This window comes from Fonsecaea monophora, assembly GCF_001642475.1.
Source record: "Fonsecaea monophora strain CBS 269.37 chromosome Unknown Scaff80, whole genome shotgun sequence".
Classification (NCBI taxonomy): domain Eukaryota; kingdom Fungi; phylum Ascomycota; class Eurotiomycetes; order Chaetothyriales; family Herpotrichiellaceae; genus Fonsecaea; species Fonsecaea monophora.
Window position 1 is genome coordinate 99,574 of NW_019174011.1, and position 21,958 is coordinate 121,531.

Sequence of the window (21,958 nt, forward strand, 5' to 3'; positions counted from 1 at the left end):
TTGCTTGTGTGGGCAGTGGGGGCGGACTACATTCGATGGAATATAACCTGTGAGGACGAGGCATCGTTGTATAGGTACAGATTCGCAAAGAGCAGACTTGGCTCGGGTTAGATGATTGTTGATTCTGTGCGAGGAATGTGAATACCTGCGGCTGTTGCAGTCTGCACTCTTCCATACTTTGGAGCTTCGACCGACCTGCCTGACTAGGTGGCTGTCCCGCTCACATTCAAAAGTACTTCACGTCTCCCGCCAAGCAACATCACCATATCACTACAGAGGAAATTCCAGTAATATCATTTACACTCTCTAAATTCCTGTCAACATAGCCCACTAGAGAAAGAAGTCAAGCACATTAAGCAAATAAGACCCCGGGTGACTTCGGGCTATGGAACAAAGGGAAAAGTTCCAACAGGGTCAGGAGGGCGGGGCCTTTCTATATACATGGCATGCTATACCGGGGTCTAGCCATGTCTCCCAGATCCCCTGTGGGGTGTTGGGGGGTGCGCAGTTCAACGCATCCTCTAACATCCCACAGGGGGTCTGGGGGGGAGAGGTAAAGTGGAACTTGCTTGGCCTGTTGGAACTTTTTTGCTCCCGGCGTTGAAGAAGGTCGGGTGTGGAAAGGCTGAAAGGATCGATGGATGTAGGATGTTCGATTCTCAAAGCTGGTTGTCAATAATTCTTTTTCTCGACCGGTATTTTTCACTGTGTGGTGTGTGAACTTCCAACTTCTCGACAGCGCGATCCCGTGCGCTATCGAGGAGTCAATACTTCACTGGCTAAGTATGATTCCAGGCCAAGTAGGCAGGTCCCCCGGCTAGGGCGAGATGTCCATTTTATTCCATCATCTGCTCCGAGGCATTCGAGCTCGCCAGGGCTGCATGTTACCATCATGGTTGATGGGTTGATAGCCTCATGGGCCCAAAGCCTTATTCATGGCAATGGAGTCACCGTATGTCTCTTCGGTGGTGACTCGTCCGGATAGTCCTGACTCATTCCCATCATCAGGTCAGGTCCTACAAGTCAACACCGTGTCAGAGAGTTGCTTCCATCGAGTGGCGTGTCACAGTCCAGCTGTTTCTTGATCTCTCTTCCTAAGCATCCGTGGATTAGGCATTCGTCAAACTCATCATTTCTTGCCAAGCACTCCTAACAGGTCAAACCCACCACCATATTGATCTGTCGATATCGCAGCAGGTTGTGATACAATCCTGAGAAAATCAGCTGAGGACCCATGTAGTAGAAATGCTGGGGGCGAATAACTCGAACATTACAAGAACACGCGAGTTGACAGGTCCGAATTAGGATATGGTAGCGGTGGTGGGAAATGCCCAGTGTGATGTCTTGTTACACTGGGGCACCTGCGCCAGCCAATCAGCGGCCTTGCGAAGTCATCCTTGACCTCCGATGTCGGTTCCCCCGCCATCCACCATCTCCCCAAACATTTTCGCTTATAATCTTGTGCCCTGCTATTCGAAGGTTCATCCTAACATTGCATTCCAAAATCTTGAGTCTTTTGTTCAAGGAAGTGATCGTTGCCGACTCTGTCAAGATGCCTTCAATCCAGTCATCCCCCAGGACTCTGTATGACAAAGTCTTTCAAGACCATGTCGTCAACCAACAGCCAGATGGCACCGTCCTTCTGTATATCGGTATGCTACACCCTCCACCGCCTGGAAACTGCTTTGAGTCATAAAGGCATTAACATCACCTACAGACAGACATCTTGTCCACGAAGTCACTTCTCCCCAAGCATTCGAAGGTCTGAAGAACGCTAAGCGGAAAGTGCGCCGACCAGATTGCACGCTGGCCACAACCGACCATAACGTCCCCACAACTCCACGGAAGAATTTCAAGAACGTGGCAGACTTTGTCAAGGAAGAAGACAGCAAACTACAGTGCACAACCCTCGAAGACAATGTCCAGGAGTTCGGGCTCACATATTTCGGCCTGGGGGACAAGAATCAAGGTATCGTGCATGTCATCGGTCCGGAACAGGGCTTCACATTGCCCGGCACAACGGTCGTCTGTGGCGACAGCCACACCTCGACCCATGGTGCTTTCGGCGCGCTGGCCTTTGGCATTGGTACCAGTGAGGTCGAACACGTCTTGGCCACCCAATGCTTGATCACAAAGAAGAGCAAGAACATGCGGATACAAGTCGACGGTCAGTTGGCACCGGGAGTCAGCAGCAAAGACATTATCCTGCATATAATTGGCGTCATCGGCACCGCTGGCGGTACAGGTGCCGTCATCGAGTTCTGCGGCTCTGCCATTCGAGGTCTTAGCATGGAAGCTCGAATGTCCATCTGCAACATGTCTATCGAAGGAGGAGCTAGAGCTGGCATGATCGCTCCCGATCAGATCACCTTCGACTACCTCAAGGGACGTCCTCTGGCCCCCAAGGTCGACAGCAATGAGTGGAAGAAGGCGACCAACTACTGGTCCAGCCTGAGGTCGGACGAAGGTGCCAAATACGATATTGAGATCTTCATCGACGCCAAGGACATTGCCCCAACAGTCTCTTGGGGCACGTCGCCACAGGATGTTGTTCCCATTACTGGCGTCGTGCCGGGCCCCGATGATTTTGAGGACCCCAACCGGAAAGCCAGCTGCAAACGAGCCCTTGAATACATGGGCCTCACCGCTGGTACTAAAATGGAAGATATCGAGGTGGACAAGGTTTTCATTGGCTCATGCACAAATTCCCGCATCGAAGATATTCGTGCTGCCGCCAGGATCGTGGAGGGCAAGAAAGTCGCACCCAACATCAAGCGTGCCATGGTCGTGCCGGGCTCTGGCAACATCAAGGCCCAAGCCGAGAGCGAAGGCCTTGACAAGATTTTCCTGGATGCCGGCTTTGAATGGCGGGAAGCTGGCTGTTCAATGTGCCTGGGCATGAACCCTGATATCCTGTCACCGAGAGAACGATGTGCTAGCACTTCGAATCGCAACTTTGAAGGACGACAAGGTGCTCTAGGTCGCACGCATCTCGTCTCGCCTGTCATGGCGGCGGTGGCGGCGATTGTGGGCAAATTGGCCGATGTGCGCAAATACAGTGACAATGCGACTCCCGCCAAAGCAGACCCCAAACTCGACGTAATGCCCGAGTATGCAGAGGTTGACTCCGAAGAAGAGCTTGACCGCATCCTCGATATCCCCACGGACGCAACCAGCACGGCCACTAACCATGTTGAGGCATCTGGAGCGTCCGGGGGACTTCCCAAATTCACGGTGCTGAAAGGTATCGCAGCACCTCTCGAGAAAGCCAATGTGGACACAGACGCCATTATCCCCAAGCAGTTCCTCAAGACCATCAAGCGCACGGGTCTCGGCTCTGCGCTCTTCCATCCCTTGCGGTACAACGAAGACGGCAGCGAAAACCCGTCTTTCGTCCTGAACCAAGAACCCTACCGCAAGGCAAAGATCCTCGTCGTCACCGGCCCCAATTTTGGGTGTGGCTCTTCGCGAGAACATGCCCCATGGGCCCTTTTGGACTTTGGAATCAAGTGTGTCATCGCGCCCAGCTACGCAGACATCTTCTTCAACAACACGTTCAAGAACGGCATGTTGCCGCTCATCATCTCGGACAAGGAGAAACTCAACAAGATCGCCGACGAGGCCCGCGCCGGCCACGAGATCGAAGTCGACCTACCCAACCAGACCATCCGCGACGACAAGGGCAACGAGCTCGCCACGTTCGAGGTCGAGGAGTTCCGCAAGCACTGCCTCGTCGAGGGTCTCGACGACATTGGCTTGACCATGCAGATGGAGGACAAGATTGCCCAGTTCGAAGCCAAGCGGACCTTGGACACGCCGTGGTTGGACGGCAGCGGGTATTTGAAGAAGTGGCGCAAGGGCCCCGTTAAGGTCGAGGCCGCGCCCGTGCCCAAGACGAATAGGGGCGATGTCAAGACCGACCCTGTCGAATGGTGAGGGACCTCTGGAAATATGCTATATGGAATATGGGATATGGAACATGGGTGTCCGAGACACTCGTCCAAGGAACGATGAAAGAACGAGGGAAAAAGTCTGTTCGGTCGCATGAATCAAAACACAATCGAGAGGAATAAATGCATGGATGCATAACTGGAATGAATGGATATTCTCACACATACTATGAAAGGACTTTTTGGGGGATCGAGTGTGCGAAATCCCTTTGGAAATTTTATTCATCTCCATAAATTTTTGCATCGTGTTCCTTTTTTGACTATGTACTTGACGACGTGACCACCTAACCAAGCAACAAAGTAGTCAAACAACCAAGCAAGCTGAGGAACTCGTTTATTGAGGTGAAAAGGTCAAAAAGAAGGGATGGGAGACGCATGTTCGCTCGCTGTGGATGACAACAGCCCCTGTTGGATATGTCATTTCTCATTTCGTCTTTCGATTTGTATCCATTTTTCAGGGGGATACGCTCGCTCTGCTTTGATCTTTCCTATATTGTTTGTGTTTCCGAATCAAACGCCCAATGTCTGAGACCGCGAGAAAGGATAAGTACAGCCGGGGTTTCACCAGCAGGGTTGTTGGCACCCGAGTGTCTCGCCTCTAGATTTTGCAGAACCCGGCGTGTCATGAGCTGTGAGAACGTCTCTGCGGCGCGTTGGGGGTGTCGAAGCAAGGACGAGGGACGAAGGATGACGGTCGAGGAAACCAAGACGCGAGGCAGTCAAGAGACGACGACTCGGGATTCTTGCTCCTCACAATCGGCGGCCGGCTGGGAGTTCGGTATGATAGACTCTCAATCCACCGTCTCTAGGTTCTTCAACGTCACGACAGCAGGGAATCTGCCTTTGTCACCATCTGTGACACCTAGTTCAAGATTTGGTATCAGTCTGATGCCCTCACATTTTGCTCTCTCCATTGGGCCGTTTTGTTGCCTGAGTGATGCATGATCAGACTTCAGGTCAGGCATGTACTTAGAGGACTGAGTGATATAGAGGATTTGTGGGAGTCGCCGAGATCTTCCCGTGAGAGATTGTAGAGAGAATGCCTTCCTGTGAAGATAGGAGCAGTAAGAACATGCGTATACCGAGATCAGATACAACAGTACGCCGTATTTTCCTTGCCCAGGCTTCACAAATGAAAGCTGGCGGCTTGTTACCGTAAAAACCGGGTCGGTCAGTGCGCCTGAGGAACTCTGCTTCAGGAATAAAACAAACACGAAGCCCAATGACGATTGAAAGGGATCTAGGACGGGAGGCTGATTGCCTGGACTGCTTGAAGACACGTCGTCTTAGCGACTAAACTCATGGACCTTCATCTGATGGGGCACCTAACATATCCGAGGGGGTGGGTGCACAGATTTCTGGTCGAGCCCTCGCTCTCGCTCTGTCGACACTGGATTATCCATCTAGGCTGATAGGTAGGGTAGTATGCTTGGGTCGTCTCTCCACGACATCCTGAGTGGCGCTGCACGAGCGAGCTGTGGACAGAATATCCCGCAGTGTCCAGCGCTAGACAGACTGTGGCTACTTCATCTTCGGGTCACTTCCGAATGCAGATTGAATCACCAAAATGATGCATCCGTAACTGGGCGCAGATTCGGAGTTGGCCAAATGACTGGAGCTGCGAAGCATAGAGCTAGAGGCCAGATATGGCTTGAGTTCCCTTTCGATGTCCAGTGTTCGATGTCGCTCGTGTTCGTATCAGCTAATGCAGTGGAGGGCTGAAATTCCTGCAAATGCTGGGTTGGCCACGTGGTCTTCACCGCACACTCTTGCCATCCCTGCAGTCACTTGGGAAAGTTTGATAAGCCAATCTCATCAAGTAGATTTGAGACTAGAGACTCACGGGAGCCATAGTCGAACGACCCTTTGATTGTCGGTGAGGGATGGGCGTCTAATTGAAAGTGAGAGCGCCCACGTTACACTTTTCGTGTAAAGGAGAGACAGAACAAATCGGTCGATCCAACCCATGAAGTTAATGGGCTGCTGTGATATTCCGGGTCATTAGCAGCTTTCTTCCCAACTGCTCTCCCTTTGGAAGACTGGGGTGTGTGGCGCCCTCCCTGCAACAGCTGCGACACACACTGTTCAAGGACAGCGGGCTGGTCCTACAGTGACAATATCTAGAACTCCGCGTCTACGCTAGCGTTTGCGCTTCACCGTTGACTGCTCAAGCCATGTCATCGAATTACTGTACACCTTGCTCAAGCGCAGAACTTAGTCCAGATCATAGGAGGTCGACACTTGGACGAAGGGTCACAGATACCTTCATTCGGCTCAAATTCTCTCCTCATCAAGGTTCGACCACCGGACGCTGTCATTGGGCATGTTTAACTCGTGGTGCTAGAACTCTTACCGCGTTTGCCGACTAACCTTGCTTCGCTTCATTAGGGGAATCCTTAGTGTTGAACAACATGGAAAGGCGTTCTCTATCCATTTTGTGAGAAAGGGACATTGGCCATCACATAGCATTGCATTCCAGGATTCGGGATTCAGCCTGCTGGGTTCTTCTTGAGAGTTCACGACAAGATGGGCTTGGACTGATTCGAACGTTCGGTAAAGCGCTGGGCAGTTGCACGAAAGTTGAGGTGTACCAAGCCAGTGACCCTCGCTTGTGCCAACAACTGTCTGAGAGTTAACCAAAAAGGCAGTTCAAGTGAGAGTCGTAGCCAATCGTCCTAGGCAATGCTCATGCCAATCTGGTGCCTGCGGCAGCTGGGCTGCAGTGATGATTGAGCAGCGAAACACAGTTGGTGCGGTGTCCCGCAGAAAAACCTCGTGGCCGCCACAAAATCTGGCTTTAGCGGCGTCGGCCACGTGGAACAGGGAACATGTTAGCCTGCTACCTGCATCAATCCAGGTGGATGTGAGTCTCGGCATGGGCTGAATATCGTGAAAACATTGGACAGTTTGCTCGGGTTGGTAGGACAGAAATGTGAGGGGCGAATCGGAGTTTTCATTTCCTTTGGACCTGAGGGGCATGAACCCAAGTACTCTGCAAATGTGACGAGTTGGTGCAGTGGTCGAGATCGAGACACGGGAAAGGCCACGACAGCCGGGGTTGGTCCACTCGCACAAAGGCCATATTTTATTTTCGCGCTTGGGGTGAGCTGGCGCCTTCAAAGCGTGTAGGAGGTAACAACAACGGAGAGGACAAGTCTGACAAACCACCTATCAATGACAAGCATAGGTGAGCAGATCTTTCTAGCCCCATTGTCGTGTGGGAAGTGTACCCTGCCTTGCCGCGGTTGCATGCCAACTATTGCCCGAGGGAGAACTCTGTGGCTTCACTGAGAGCGGGTTACCCGTGAAGAGTACGAGTGGCTTGGCTGCAGGGCCCCAGTGCACCCATTGCGCAGAGATCGTGCAGGGAACTTCCGATGTGCATGAGGGGATGGCACATGGTGCTCGGTGAGCCTGTGCTAATACGTGTAGTGTCTGATTTTGTCCTGTTTCCTTGTTTTTTCTCGCGCAGTCGAAACCTTACCAGTTGCGGGGTTGGATCGTCTTGAAAGGTAACTTGTGATCTTGGAACAATAAAGTTGAGAGAGGAGCTTTGATTCGAGGAGGTCAACGATGGATGGGATGTTGGCTCTTTGCAGGTGGACCTTGAGGGCCGAGAAGCCGCCGAAAGTTCTAGCCGTTCGAATCGAAATGGGCTGGTCTCAGTGATGGACAAGATGAGTGATGAAATGTTTCCATGGCTCTTTCTGGATTGCCTCAGAGGCCACTGAAAACGGAAAATGGAATCGAGGCAGAGGAACGAATGGGAATGGAGACGCAACTGGCGGTCTCTGCAAGCCCCAAAGGGAATCCTGATCAAGTAAAGATGCCAGGCGGACTTGACCGCTAGGCTGGCCACCGGCGTGGTTTGAAGGTCCAGCTCATTTCTGGCGTGCTGGAGTTGGTTGATTCAGAAGGGGAAAATTGGGGAAGGAAAATCGAAACAAGGTGCAGGAGGCGGCGTGGAGAAAGTCGGCCTCACTAGCCATGATGAGTTTAAGGTAGTTGGGTGGAGGATGGATGTGACGAAGATATTATTACATGAAGATGGGTGGATGGAACAATAATGGGATGAGATGACAGCAGAGTCTGCACCTCTCTTTCAACACCCATGGTAAGTGGCCACTCCCCGAATCAGCCCCCCTTTTTGGCTTTTTCCTTAAACTATCTAGGTACAAACGAGTAGGTCTGTCCTCGTAGGGTAGCGCGTAGTTATCTTCAGCCCTGCTGATTGACGGGGTGTGCCCAGTACGAGTGACACAGTCATGGATGCTGGAAATGTCGCTCCGTCCAGGTGTGACGTGGATCATGCCTCAGATTAAACTGCTTCGATTGTGGAACCTGGAATATTTCTCGAAGCCTAGAAGACTCGCTGACTGTCAGCCACAACGTCGAACGACGGGGGGCGGACCATGGTCCACGAGCATGGCCAACATGGGTTTGATTGTTTCCCAGGACCAAGGCTGTGGTTTGAGGTCCCCATCGCCCCTACAAGGTGACCAAATGATCCCGCGTATCCAGTTAAACCGGGTCAACCAAGGCTACGAGTACCACTGCCTACCTAGCTGGCTGCTCGTACTCGGAGAGCCAAGCACCCCCACCCCAGGCGCCCACACCTGAAAGAAGTGGCCCTCGGCCCTTGACACATTTCCACGTGGCCTCCCTGAGCCAGGCTTCCAGGCTAGAAAGAGGGACCACCACCCTCTGATGCCTCCACTGCCGGTGCTTCCATCAGCTGCACAGCCTAGTACTATCCCGACGTAGTCTCAGGGCTTTTTCTTCTCTTCACACCATCACCTGAAGCTTGATGCTCGCCTAGGCTTAAGCTCCTTAGAAACTAGTCCCAAAATGCTAGGCTGGCAGGGTTCCATTGGTCTGAAGGGAAAATCCCCTCTCCTTAGTTCGTTTCATCTCGAGCCTGACGATCACCAACCTCGAACATCATACGTGAAGTTTGAACTTTGAGGCGGAGTTATTCTGTCCTTGGACGGTGAATTGGCCATGCCACGTCTTCTGCCTTGCTCCTTCGTCGCCCCCTTCTCCCCAAGAGCGGTGAAGCCAATAGTCATTGGTCAAAGTTCGACACCGCCGCGAAGTCTGCGGCACAATAACCCGTGATTGAGGTTGCACAACAATCTCCTCTTGGCACATTTCATAGTACGAGCAAAAAGTACGTACTGGACCTGTACGGAGTATTGTGTCGATGGCTTTGAGGAACTGCTCGTCCCAGATGGATGAACCATGGTTGGCCCTTTCGGCGGATGACTCCAGCGTATCAGAGGGACGGTCCCATGATATTTCCAGCCTGGGCGCCGGCGAGTGGCCGGTAGCCTTCTCGAATCTCAACCTTCTTGCCCGATCCCTCTTACGGTACCCTTGTCCCCCAACCCTGCATTCCAACCCCCGAGTCAGGCAAAAGAGGGTGCCCTTAGAAGCTTGGTGATGGTGGAGAGGGGGCAGTTCGTACGGCACGCCGGCATTGAAGCTTGGGCGGGCCAAAACCGAGCTACCAGATTGAGTGATATTGCGAGATCAATGGCCTTTGATTCTTCAGCATTCATGCCTCTGAGTGGCTCTAGCAGATAGGTAGTAACGGTCAAGGGCCTCTTGTCCACGTACTGACCTGAAGGATTTCGACCTTTTGGAGGCCTTGAATCTCTCCAACATGTCCGGGTATCCGAAACCACCAATGTTTCCTATCCTGACGACGTTCGGCTGGAGGTAGATAACGTCTTGTTTGTACGACGCCCGCTTGGCCGGGAACGTTATAGTGCTGGTCTCGCACTCAAGCCGCACTGACTGCGATATGTGAGGAGTACTGCGAAGCTCCGAGGAGGTCAGCCTGTTGGCCGGAACGCGATGGATGTCATACCCAGTTCTTTGTCACGAGTCAAGCCAATAACAAATCGAGATGCTGTTAATCTCCGGAAAACCTGATCGTCGCAAGCACGCACACACACGTTGTTTCCCTTCCATTCTGTGGGGATAGTACGTGGTGCTAGTCATGGGTATCGAGGATGATCATTTACTGTTAGAAGAGGAGTGTCCGCTTGATAGTCTTTTGATGAAATATCAGTTGGTGGGCTGTATATCCACTGTCAATGGTGTTACCAAGATGCCCGTCGTCAGTGCCATCTTCATAACTTGACGGCCATTGGGTTGCTCTGCGTTCTGTTACCTCAGGGTGGTTCTTGGCCTGGGTTGGACAAGAGATTACCACTGAATGTGGGATAGTGGTGGACCTCTACTCGTAGTTAGCAACTCGGGCAGCCGTATCATTCCGGATGCTTCATGTGTCACCTTTGCGGTAGTGGTATACCTTACTGTATCATTCTATCGGTCATAGAAATCCGCATCAAAGACTTTTGCTTTAATTTGTTCCACCTCACACAAGACGCAGAGCGAACTTGCCTGACCCGCTTGAAAGGATGGACAATTTGTATCGTGGAGGTTGATCTATCTGCAAAAGGAAAAGCGGTCGGAAAGAATGCAGCCTGTGAATGGATCCAACAGCAGACAAAAGAAGACCATGTGCGCATGATTACTCGTATGCACTGCTAGGGGAGGAGGGAGAGGGGGCGGTGTCTTGCAATCATCCTCAAACCGTCCATCACGGCTGACAATAACGGTAGATTGTATGGAGAATACGGTGAGTAAGGCTCTGACATGGCATATTTAGTGATGAGTTGGTGGTCTCAGAGATGCAAGTTTGAATGTGACAGTTCTTCACGAAGACAAGACAGCTGTCAAACAGAGACGCCGAGAACTTGCTTGGTGGTTGACATTCGGCACACATGAGGGGGTAAGGACGACCGGATCTTTGGGGGCTAGAAGTGATGGATTCGTTCCCTCCTAGGCATGTTACTGCACCCCGGACCTACTTCTACACAGTACAAAATGTCACTCATATGTACTCGTGGCTGCTTGTCGGGGTTGGGCCGGTGCCTAATGTTAATGACTAGTTTATGCCTACTGTATGCTGCACCTGTAGAGCTCGTGGGTAGATGCCAGCCTGGCGCCCTTGATCTGGGGAGATGCCTGCTGAGGACTCAATCATGCGATTCTTACTGGCATTGGCCCGAAGCCACGTTGTTGGGATGCAGAATTATGCTTAGCATTTGGCCCATGTCCATTGTCCAGATAATCGCACCAGTCACTGTCTTTCACCTCCTCTTGACCGTCCCTCCGTACATCTAATTCTCGATCCAATTCAATCCTCTCCTCTGTCCTCCACTTTGAATTAAATCTACTATCTTGAATAAGAATCCAGTCTTACCATTGACTACATCCGTCGTCGTATCATCGTCCCCAGTTAAGTACGATCTCCGGCAGATCGCCCGTTACGTTACTTTTACCAAACGCAAACAGGAAGCGAAAAAAAGGGAGAGGGAGAGAAAGAGAGGAGAAGGAGAAGGGGGAAAAAAGACGAGAGAACCCTGACCGCGCCTCCATCATTCTCGCCACCTCATCAAAATTGAACTCCTATTGTCCATCTTCCATCTTCATCTCAGATTTGACCCAGCCCTGGTTCAGACAATACTCAGACAAGCTGCCCTACCAGCGATACTTGTTTCGATCGTGGCTCCAGCAGCAGCAGCTCGTTTCGACAGGATTTGAGCACTAGCTTTCCCCCTTTGGAGGGCCTTTTGAGGATACCCTTGAAGTTTCCAGGCTGTCGAAGATCACTTCCAGTTCAACATCCTTCCCAAGGTTGTCCGGCGTCCTCGCCAAATCGTGCGCCTAACTCGATCTGCCCTCCCTCGCCCTGTCAGCACGCTCCTGGGCGGGCCAGGCTCAGCACACCCTTCCGGAGGACACAAGACACACTGGGTAGTGGGCAACGGGGTCGTAAGTGGCCCGGAACGAACTCTTCTCGAATAATTACATCCTTATCCACTTTCAACCCTGGTGACCCTAACTCAACTCAACACCCCCCTGCCAGGGCCACCGAGCCCAGGACCTTGCTTAGCCTGCGGCTTAAGTGGCTCCACTATCCTCGTGGTCTCGTGGTGAGCAATCCCGGCTTCTTCGTGGGTCGTGGGTTACGCCCCAGTGGTGTTTCTGCCACACTACTACCGTCGACCGCCAGTCCTGCTCCTCTGGCGGCCCTCTGAAATCGCCCAGTACGAGTGCGATGCTGTGCGGAACCTGTCCAAATCCTGAGCATCTTTACCCGCATGATTTCCAGTCTTCTCCATGCCCGAGCCAACGGATGTGTCAGTGGACGACTCCATGACTTCGGCGCCTGTTCCAAATTTACCTGCCCAAGTCGTTTCGCCTGATATCGCCCACGATTCCTCTTCCACTTCGAATTCGCTTCGTACAGACTCTACTCGCCCACCTCACCACCACCACTCAAGTTCAACCAGTCTTGCCCAGGCCAAAAGCAGAAGGTCGCTGGCATCTCTGGCACGCGAGAAAACATCTAACGCCTTTGCAAATCTGGCCTCCCTGGGCACAAGTTCCACACCAAGTTTGCGCTCGGCAACCTCGTCGGGAAGCCTATCTAAACATTCCGCCTCTGTCAACCACACACGACCAACTCTTCCACGGTCACCAACTTCGCCAGAAGTGCACGCCGCCGCACAGTCCCGGAGAACGAGCGGAATCCCCCTTCCAATTCAAGATTCGAGAAACAGCACCACGGTCCCATCAATGCCGAACCCGGACAGGAAAGATGGGAAAATGCATCAGACGTCTTCCAAGATATTGCGCATGACCGACGATGAGAGACCCTTCACCCGAGACTTCCAAGACCTATTCGCCACTCTCATTACTAGCCTGCCACTCACTCCCCATCGAGTCAGGTTCTCGAGGGTCGAGGAGACGTTTCTATCAGAAGAGGCCATCACGAATCTCGGCTCACTGAAGTTTTCTCAATCTAACCGCATCCCCGACCCAAAGAACTCATCAAGATGGGTCGTCACGACCACGACGACAACATTTTCCATGGCCAGGGACATGGCTCGCTCAGTGTGCCAACGATTTGTTGATGCACGGCTGATCGAGTCTGCCGAGTCCAAAGGGAACACCATCTTTGTGACCAAGGGTGGCGTGTGGCAACTGACGCCAAAGGGATCCGCTACCCTACATCGCTTCTGCAGTCGAAACGGAATAAATGCACGTCACATTGAACCCATACTACGGCGAAATCAGATGCAGATGGTATCCTTGGAAAGGGACCCAGCCACCGACAAACTTGTACAGGACAGGCCGACGATCGAGATCATATTCCGCCGATTTATGGGCTCAGAAGGCCCCAACCTCAAGAGCTCTACATCCTTGTCAGACTCTGACTCCGTCTCCGAGTATGCCTCTGGACTTGTGGGTGTCAAGATGGCCAAGGAACGAAGAGTGTTGGACAAACTTGTAAACAACAGCTTCACTGGTAAAGCCGCTTCCGACTGGTTACTCGATTGCTGCACCACCATCGACCGCAGAGAAACCTACGAAATGGCAGAATTGTTTGTGAAGTGGCAGTTGATGGCACCAGTTGTGGAGGACCGAGCATATATTCGATTGAACCCAATGGCCACGTACTTCCAACCTACCAAGCATGCAATTTACACGATCACGGAACGGGGACAACGGGTCTGCGGCTGGCTTGCACGGCCTGCGAGCATTGACAGTGAAGATAGTCGAGACACAAAGGATCCTAAGAGTCGACTTGCAAAGGACTCCAACGTCAGCCGATTGAACGTGATCCTGCAAGACGCCGCCCTGCGACTGCTCTTCAAAGAGTTTCTTAGGCAGTCACTCTGCGAGGAGAATTTGCAGTTTTACTTCGACGTGTCGGACTTTACCACCAATTACCGAAATCTTGAGAAGTCTGGAAAGCTAGAACGACCCGAGGCTGTCAGGGAGACCCTCGCTGCGGCATATGGTAAGTCAATCGAAGATTCTTGCTCACAAAACTCCTGAGGCTGATCGGTCTAGGTCTCTATAACTCATTTCTTGCGTCCGGTGCCCCCTCAGAGCTGAACATCGACCACTCCCTCCGGAATCGTCTCGACTCACGAATGATTCGCACCAACGCCGATGATGAATCCATGCGTGAGAGTCTAGATGAAGTTGTGGATTTGTTTGAGCTTGCCCAAAGCGCCGTCTTTAAACTGATGGCTAGCGTGAGTTTTTACTGCATTTCCTCCTAGAATTCACGTTGACCTAATGTCGCAGGACTCTGTCCCAAAATTCCTCCGAGATCCTAGGCACGCTGCGGTCCTTCGAGATCACGAAATCGACTTAATCGGCTCGAACCGAGCAATGTCACCCGCACCTGACCGAACCGTCAGTCGGTCGAATACACGATCATAATCCGTCTTCTTGATCAAGTCTTTACCAACGACGACTTCGAATCAGACCCGTCTTAATGGTCTTGGCTGTTTCAGCGATAACATTTTACAAGACCACATTCTAATGTGATGAATATACGAATGCAGAATCTGTGGTACGGATTCGTTGTACAAAACTGTCATTTCACCATTGCGGGCAAAGCTGGGTGACTTGCACGAGCATGTCATGAGTCTCGCGATTTGTCTTATTGCGAGAATAGAATGATTCCATTTCGGCAGTGTACTGCCATATCTGTTGCATACCATCACGTACAGGTTCTGCATAGCGTGGTCGGAGAGGTGGTTGTGTGTTCTTTTTCTTACAACTGGGCATAGCTTTAGGGGCGCGAGCATTCCATTCTGCATTTGCATTGGAAAGATACCCCTGTGGAGGACGCAAATAAAGAGTGGATAGGGACGAAGGGACGAAGGGACGAGGCATCAGGGGGGATGGCGGATATCGCAGACGATGGCTGGGGCAAGACGAGCAATGCGTTGGTCGCTGGGGGGCAAATGGTGTGGGACGTGGATAGCTGTATTGGAAACAACAATGAGATGGACTGATCTTTCAAGATATTGCAGAATATGAACAGCTGTCCAACTACACTCTCGAGGTAGTTCTCGAGATCTCTCAAAAGCAGCATTCTGTCTGCCTCTTACATCAACGAGGTGGTCAACGTTGGCGAAGTGACCGACTGCGCTTCCTCTCAACGCTCCACCTGTGCTCGGTACGAGTATGTCGCTCCATGACCGGACGAAGACATCGCCTTTTCGGACAAGGACTCCGTAAAGAGCACATAGGCTATGCCGTCCGCCCTAATTTCGTCCACCCCTGTCCGGTCACTCTCCTGAACTGGAAATTTTCCAGAAGGGAGATTCGAAGGGGAAAGTGAGATGACCGAGTTCCAAGATCCTAGTATTTCCTGCAGTTCGACGTCCAGTTGATGACACGCTGACCGGCCAAGATGCATAGCGCATGTAACATGGGTCGGACAAAGCAATGTTAGCAACGATTTGACAACAAATACAGCAGTCTTTGGGACAAGACAGATGGAAGTGGCTTGCGTCGTGCATGTAATATGATCCATTGGCAAAGACGCTGAAGGCCGTGGGAAAAAGGGGGAAAGGCCCGTGCGTGCCGGACATGACGGAAAAATCATAATCCGTGACTCAGCGGGCATCCTGTCTTTTACCACTCTTGGAAAGGCCCAAATGGGGACTGACAGTCCTGCACGCAACCCTCTACGACAACATTAGTCGCGCACACGGCGATGCCGTATCGACCTAGACAATAGCACTGATCCCTGTTGAACACTAGTTGAAGAGATGGCCTCCTCAGATGCGCTGCAACTGTTGCGGTCCTCAATTGCAGCCTCCAAACCCCCAACCCTCACAAAGACCTCAGATCCTGCCACCGCTGAAGCAAACCAAACAGATTCGTTAGTCGAGGCGACACACCTCTACTTCACACACCCCGCCTCACAATGCCTCCCTCTAGACACGAAGACGCGGTTTACGTCGCAGAATCCGGACACTGCCCAAGTTGATCTACGCAGCATCTTCTTCGCCTGGCAGCAGAAGGATGTTCCAGTGCCCGAGTACATTGCTCGCGCAGCCGAGCTCGACAAGGAGTTACCCGAAGGCCACAAAGTGCGAAATCTGATTTTCGTTGAGCGCTTGGACCTGATCACCTGGCTTGAAGGCGCCTCGGAAGAGTCGGAATACATCAAGCCCATTGAAGGCGCGGCTGCTCTGGGAGATGCGGTCAACAGGGCAGCCGATGTTGCTGGTGGTGCGGCTGTGCCTACAGTCAGTGGCTCTGGGGTCGGTGTTACACAAACCGCTGGTGGCAGACCTGTCAAGGTGATCGATGCCCGGCTGCAGGCAATCTACAATGGTGAACGAAGGATGGGCGATCACAACACAGTGTTGCGCGGGATCAAACCCACGGTATACATCATCTCACCCACGTACCAATATCCATGTGCTAACTCTTTTGACAGGACTTCTCACATGTCCGTAAGCATGCAGAAACCTTCCTTGGGCGACGAAAAGGTCTCCCTTCATCTTCACGACCAGGTAGTCTTCCAGCAAAACCAGCTCAACTGGCCGCTCGACCTGCCGCAAACTCGTCCAAACCACTTGCATCGGCCGTGTCCTCGAAACGATCCGACCCGATCATCCTCCTCTCTCCATCTGCATCGTCTTTGCTCCGGATGTCTAACATCAAAACATTTCTCGATACTGGCCTGTATGTGCCCCCGGACCATCCCACCCTGTCTACCCAAACCACGGCCAATCTGCTGCACATCACCCGCACAATGCATTCTTTGAGCGAGAAACCGTATCGCTTCATCCTCGTCGATTCTCCCGAACACTTCAAGCCAGATTACTGGTCCCGGGTCGTTGCTGTCTTTACCACCGGTCAGATCTGGCAATTCCGAGGCTACAAATGGCGAGAACCACAGGAGTTGTTTGGTCACGTCCTTGGTATTTATGTCGGAGAGAAGGGTCTACCCATCCCGGCTGAGGTCAAAGGGTGGGGATCTAGCGTCAAAACTTTTGCTGTCGAAAGGTGGGATGAAAGAGCACACGGGCAAAATGTTGAGCAAGAAACGAGGATGTCACGACGGTGGAGGGATAGAGAGACTGTTGAGGAGGTGTGGAGGTCCATCGAGGGATACATGAGAGGCAGGGGTGAATGGAAGCGATGAATCGTCACATGTGCTGTCAAAGGCTGGATGATCGATTGGTGATCCTTCGGAGAGCCTTCCAACTACTGGATTCAAGCGAAACGCCTCCTTTGCGACAATGTCGATGGGATACTGTGGCCTGTCCGTTCTTCTCTGTGGGAGCCACTCACATGCGCGCGCGCAAAGTGCGTTTGAAGAAAAGGCCGCCCGTGAGACTTACAGCTGAGCGAAAACCAAGGCACCGCGCAAGCCGACCATGAAATGGCTGCATGTGGTACCTGGCTAGGGAATCTCGTTGAACACGAACAAATTAATTGCGAGATTCGTGGTACCTGTCCCCGCCATTTCCTGGCGACACTCGATTCATCCTTGGCTCACTTCGAGCATAGCAATCTCAAGTCAACGTTGGATGATACAACTGACTACCTGGTATTGGGTAGGCAAGCAGAGTCAACTTGGCTCAGTTTAGGAGGGTCTAAGCCACCAAAAGTGGCCCACGGGTTTGGCAACCAAAGACTCGGCCGCGGCGTTGTTTCGCGGAATGCATGTCCCGCTGGTGTCTGCGTCGACGACGACGACGATGAAGCAGACGAAGCACTGAGGAGCGTTTGCAACGGGTGCAAGCGTGTGTGTGGCTTTTTTTTTCTTCTTTTTCTTGGAGGAAGATAGAGATAGACACATATCCACACACACCCAGAGAGGCCTCCTAAAAGTTGTCAAAGGACGTCTCCCACAGACACAGAGAAGACAGAAGGTATAAAGAGCCAGCCAGCTATCCCCAGTGTTAGTATTGTCTTTTCCACCCAGGCTACACCGTTGTGTGTCCTACCTACGTACCTACCTACCTTACCTACGTGGGCAGCATTCTTGACACGAACGCTGCCTATACTCGGCTCTTACTACATCCATACGTATGTAGTTCGGAATTCTTTTCCCCTATTAACTTTTCTTCTCCTGGCCTGTTGGCTGGCTCTTCTTCCCCCATCTTGAGCTTCTTTTTCGCTTCGCTCCACTTCGGCATCAACTTTGCGTTACCCTTCCTTCACCTACATATGTACGTGCGTACTACGCAGTTACTGTATATGTATACAATACGTATGCGTATGTATGTACGTATGTATACACGGCCGTAAACCTCCCAGTTCCCGGTTTATCAGCTCTGATCACCTCCAAATGAGATAAAACCGGGTTGTGGCAAGTATATCCCTTTTAGGGGTATTTTGGGACTGAGAAGACAAACAGATAGATAGCCACTCAGAAAGGTTCGAGGTTCATGGCTCACGTTTCTCGGTTAACCGGGTGGACATGTAGTATATATACTGATAGACAGGCAATGTATAAACACAATATTCACAATGAACCTCCAAAGTCCCAAATTCCTCATTTCTCTGCCGAGTACATACTATATATCAACGAGGTTCCTCTCCTTAACCACAGCGCGGGACTGTTGATGACCCCCCGTCCTTCTCCATATAGGTCAAATCACAGAGCCTTTCCATTCCCAAGGACATCGACAAACTCTTTTGCAGGCACGAAGAGAAAAACCCTCTCGTCAAGCTTCCGGTTCAGATTCGGAGTCGGATTCAGAGGATCTCCAATCTACTGGCAGCTCTGGAATTTCCGAAGGAAAAATGACCTCGGGCACATGGTTCCGGTTCAGCTCCTCCTGCTCCTCCGGGGTCAAAGCTTTGAAAGCGAGTCGGCCGCGATAGCGAATCTCATGACGGAGCTGTACCAAGAGTTTGAGGCCGATTCGACGCGGTGTCCAGGGCGGGAGGGCCATGGGGAGCCAAACCCCGTGGAAAGGCGGCGGGGTTACTCGTCGCCGGAAGCTCTGCAGGTTGCGGATCGCAAGGACAACAGCCCTGCATCCGGGGCAGCATCTTCTCGAGACACCCAGCATGTCGCGACCGGCCTGGAGCTTGCCAATGACTTGCGGGCAGACCACTATGTCGCGAGACCTGAGACACTGGGATATTGTTTCGGGACTCGGGTACGCGCATCCGAATACCCAGGGGAGCGTCAGGGCGTGCAGCGTGAGCAGCATCGTCTCACAGTGGACAGCGCCCGTGAATTCCGCCTCGTCCAGATCGCCGTGTCCGTTCCGCTCCAGCCACATTGTCAAAGCCCTGCGACTGGTCTCGGAACGCCACACGAGTTCTTCCAGTTCCTGCCGAACGTTGCACAGGTCGCGGGAGCCTCGATCCCAGGGTGCGACCCTGAACTCGATCGTGTGGACCTTGGCCAGGGGGACCACTTGCCTCAAAGACTTGGACCTCCATGTCCGAGACGGCGCCCACATGTGAATGTCCCGGGCGGCGTCCTGCTGAGAAAGCAGGAGCTGCAGCCACTGGAGGCACGCGTTGGACCAGTCCCAAGTGCACCCGTCCTCGATCTCTTTCAGGGTGACGAAGTGTTCCCCCTCCAGGTGGGGACTGGCTTGTTCGATCCCTGGCTCGGAGCCCGGGTGAGCGTCGTCCTTGAGCTCGCATATGCGGGCCACCCACTTGAGTGTGAGGCGGATCTGTTCTCGAAAGCGGGCTACAAAGGCCCACAGGAAACGCATTATGCCCTCCAGAGCATGGATGGCTTTGCTGAAGGCCGCCCTATCATCGGATGCCTGTCCGGCCCAAGGAGGCTGACATAACTTAGCACGATTCAGCGCCTTCTCTATACCTCGCAAGAGCGTGCATAGAGCCCCGTAAAAGAAGCGAGGTGCGTTATACTCGCTACTTTCAGATTGCTTGTGATCGGCCTTGCTGATGAGCTCAAGCTTCCTAAGAAAGGTTTTGAGCTCTGGCTTGTTGCCCTTGGGGAGAGGGGCAACACCGTTAAACCGCTCCTCGTTGGCCTGGGGGCCCGTGAGTTTATCCACCGCCTCGGCGAACGAGGCTGGTATCTCTTCGTCCTCGTCCTCGTACCGGAGACGGAAGACCGCGTAGAAGTTTCGAGCCCTCGCTCCAAAGTCAAATCGCTCCTGTAGTCGCTTCCGCCCGACACAGGTCATGAAAACTGTGAAGTCCTCCCAGGCCTTGTGCTGCGCTTCTTGGCCGATCTGCCTCGGGGCGTGCTTCAGCAGTGTCAGGGTCAGCTGGACGGTGAGGGCCGGAGGGACGTCGCCGCCATGTTTCCCTAGGAGGTCGAGAAGGGATGGTAGAGGGTCTTGCACAAAATCGGGAGGGACCGTGTAGCGCGTGAATCCCACCCTGCATCTTTCACCCTTGGAAACGGTGGGCTCCCTGAGGTCGGTCTGAACATTCCCCTCCAGTGACCGTTGGGCGCCTCCAGCGAAGAGAGTAAGCCCGCGGCCGGTGAACCCACCAGGCAGGATTGCAATCGCCTCTGAGCCTCCACCGTCGACAGACCGCAGGCAGCTGTTCAGAAGCTTATGTTGGGAGTTCTGTTGTGCCTCCGCTGCCTCTGAACAGATACTTGCGCTGAAGTTGACATGTGCCTTGCCGCCTTCAGCCAGCCTCTGTGTCCAAGAGAGGATCTGTGTCAAGGTGCGAATGGTGCGATGCTCCTCCTCACTGAGGAAATCACGTGCGAAATCAAGCTTCTGCTGGGTAGACATTTTGTATGATTGTATCGTGTCGACGTGGATGTGTATGGAGAGAGATGGTGGGACTTGGTTGTACAAGGCTGAGAACCCCTTACAAGACGAAAGCGTGAGGAGGGTCTAGAGGCGTCGGCTCTTTGTGGTGGAGACAAGGAGTCCTTTGGGTTCAGTCTATGGCTGTTCGTGTGTAGAAGATGAGCTTGACACCAGATGTAAGGGGTAGATGCCGTAGTCACGCAAGGGCCACTGGCCATTTGTATGCGAGGAGGGCGTTGTGTGGATCGAAGAATGTCCTCCTGAAGGTCCTCAAGCGGAAAGCCACTTTGCACTTTGCAGCCCATCGACTCTTGACGGTGAGTGGGACGCAGGCGATGCCATACATGCTGGAGGTCAGATACCGTAATCGCTCAAGGGGACGAGGTCCTCAAACCATGAACCAGCAGGACAAGAAAGTGCGAAGCACGACAGCCATTTGCAGCCAGGGAAGAAGGAGTCAGAGTAAGACTCTGCCAAAAGTCAAGTAGTACGAACCAAGAAGAATCTTTTATTGTAGAGACCAGAAGCTGCAAAGTCTCTCTGGTAACATCTGCTGACTGCGACGAAGGCGTGGTAGACACCGGGTATCAGCTCGGATGAGGTCTTGACCAACACCGCACCGTGGGTTCAACCTGTCCTAGATGGAGCATTTCCGCAGCCGCTATCCATTCAGGTTGTCCAAGCTCCTGTCCTCGCGGTTTCTGCACCAATCTCCGTTTCTCAGAGCGACTCGTTGGTCCACTGACTGCTGAACGCAACTCCACTGCGAACGAAGAGCTGCGTGATCGGGCACCGGCGCTCGGACTCGGCGACAAAATGCCTGAACTTTGGATCATCATTGCCGCCTTTGATGTCGGTTTGGACTTTGACTGTCAACACGACTTTCTCCCAGTTCGGGTTGCCCTGTTCGCCGTTGACCAACACCGCGGTGGGCAGGATGCCCTCGACCGCGACGTCCCATTGCCCAACCTTGATCTTGTGGTCCTTAGCAACCACGGATCCAGTCACCTGGGTACAGGAGCCTAGACTGGCCAGTGAGTAGGATACGGGTGACGGCGACGAATCGTTTCCTCCCAGAACTTGGTAGGTGTCGGTCAGGATCTTGTATGGTTTGCCCTCTACCTCGATAGTTTGTTGCGTGCCGGTGCCTCGACCATGGATTCGCACTGGGAGGCTCTGAAGCACAGATGCAGAGCCAGAGAACTGGCGGAAAGCGACCAGCGGACATCGAAGAGGGGAGTGTGTCTGTCGTACGCTGAGGGTGCGACTCGCTGCTGCTGCGATCCGACTTTGGAACATGCTGACAACTTTCAAGTTGGTGGTCTAGTATTCACAGTATAGATGGCGCCTCAAGTCTCTCGTTGGGTTGCGACGTATTGCTTAGATGGG

At 52.7% G+C, this 21,958-nt stretch overlaps 5 protein-coding genes across 5 annotated transcripts; 3 read left to right on the forward strand and 2 right to left on the reverse strand.

Annotated features, from left to right (window-relative positions):
* Positions 1–1,552: 1,552 nt before the first annotated feature.
* Positions 1,553–3,936, forward strand: AYO21_08833 (3-isopropylmalate dehydratase, large subunit; the record flags this gene model as incomplete). The annotated part of the gene is made up of 2 exons (XM_022658776.1): positions 1,553–1,652; positions 1,718–3,936. 2 exons carry the CDS (start codon positions 1,553–1,555, stop codon positions 3,934–3,936), a joined length of 2,319 nt encoding a protein of 772 aa, XP_022508932.1.
* Positions 3,937–12,146: 8,210 nt separating this feature from the next.
* Positions 12,147–14,264, forward strand: AYO21_08834 (hypothetical protein; the record flags this gene model as incomplete). Its single annotated transcript, XM_022658777.1, has 3 exons — positions 12,147–13,833; positions 13,887–14,074; positions 14,127–14,264. 3 exons carry the CDS (start codon positions 12,147–12,149, stop codon positions 14,262–14,264), a joined length of 2,013 nt encoding a protein of 670 aa, XP_022508933.1.
* A 1,343-nt stretch (positions 14,265–15,607) lies between these two features.
* Positions 15,608–16,995, forward strand: AYO21_08835 (hypothetical protein; the record flags this gene model as incomplete). The annotated part of the gene is made up of 2 exons (XM_022658778.1): positions 15,608–16,231; positions 16,285–16,995. 2 exons carry the CDS (start codon positions 15,608–15,610, stop codon positions 16,993–16,995), a joined length of 1,335 nt encoding a protein of 444 aa, XP_022508934.1.
* Positions 16,996–18,526: 1,531 nt separating this feature from the next.
* Positions 18,527–20,548, reverse strand: AYO21_08836 (hypothetical protein; the record flags this gene model as incomplete). Its single annotated transcript, XM_022658779.1, has 1 exon — positions 18,527–20,548. The coding sequence occupies one exon, from the start codon at positions 20,546–20,548 to the stop codon at positions 18,527–18,529; it is 2,022 nt and encodes a 673-aa protein (XP_022508935.1).
* Positions 20,549–21,289: 741 nt separating this feature from the next.
* AYO21_08837 (hypothetical protein) lies at positions 21,290–21,868 on the reverse strand (the record flags this gene model as incomplete). Its single annotated transcript, XM_022658780.1, has 1 exon — positions 21,290–21,868. One exon carries the CDS (start codon positions 21,866–21,868, stop codon positions 21,290–21,292), a length of 579 nt encoding a protein of 192 aa, XP_022508936.1.
* Between the last annotated feature and the right edge of the window lie 90 nt (positions 21,869–21,958).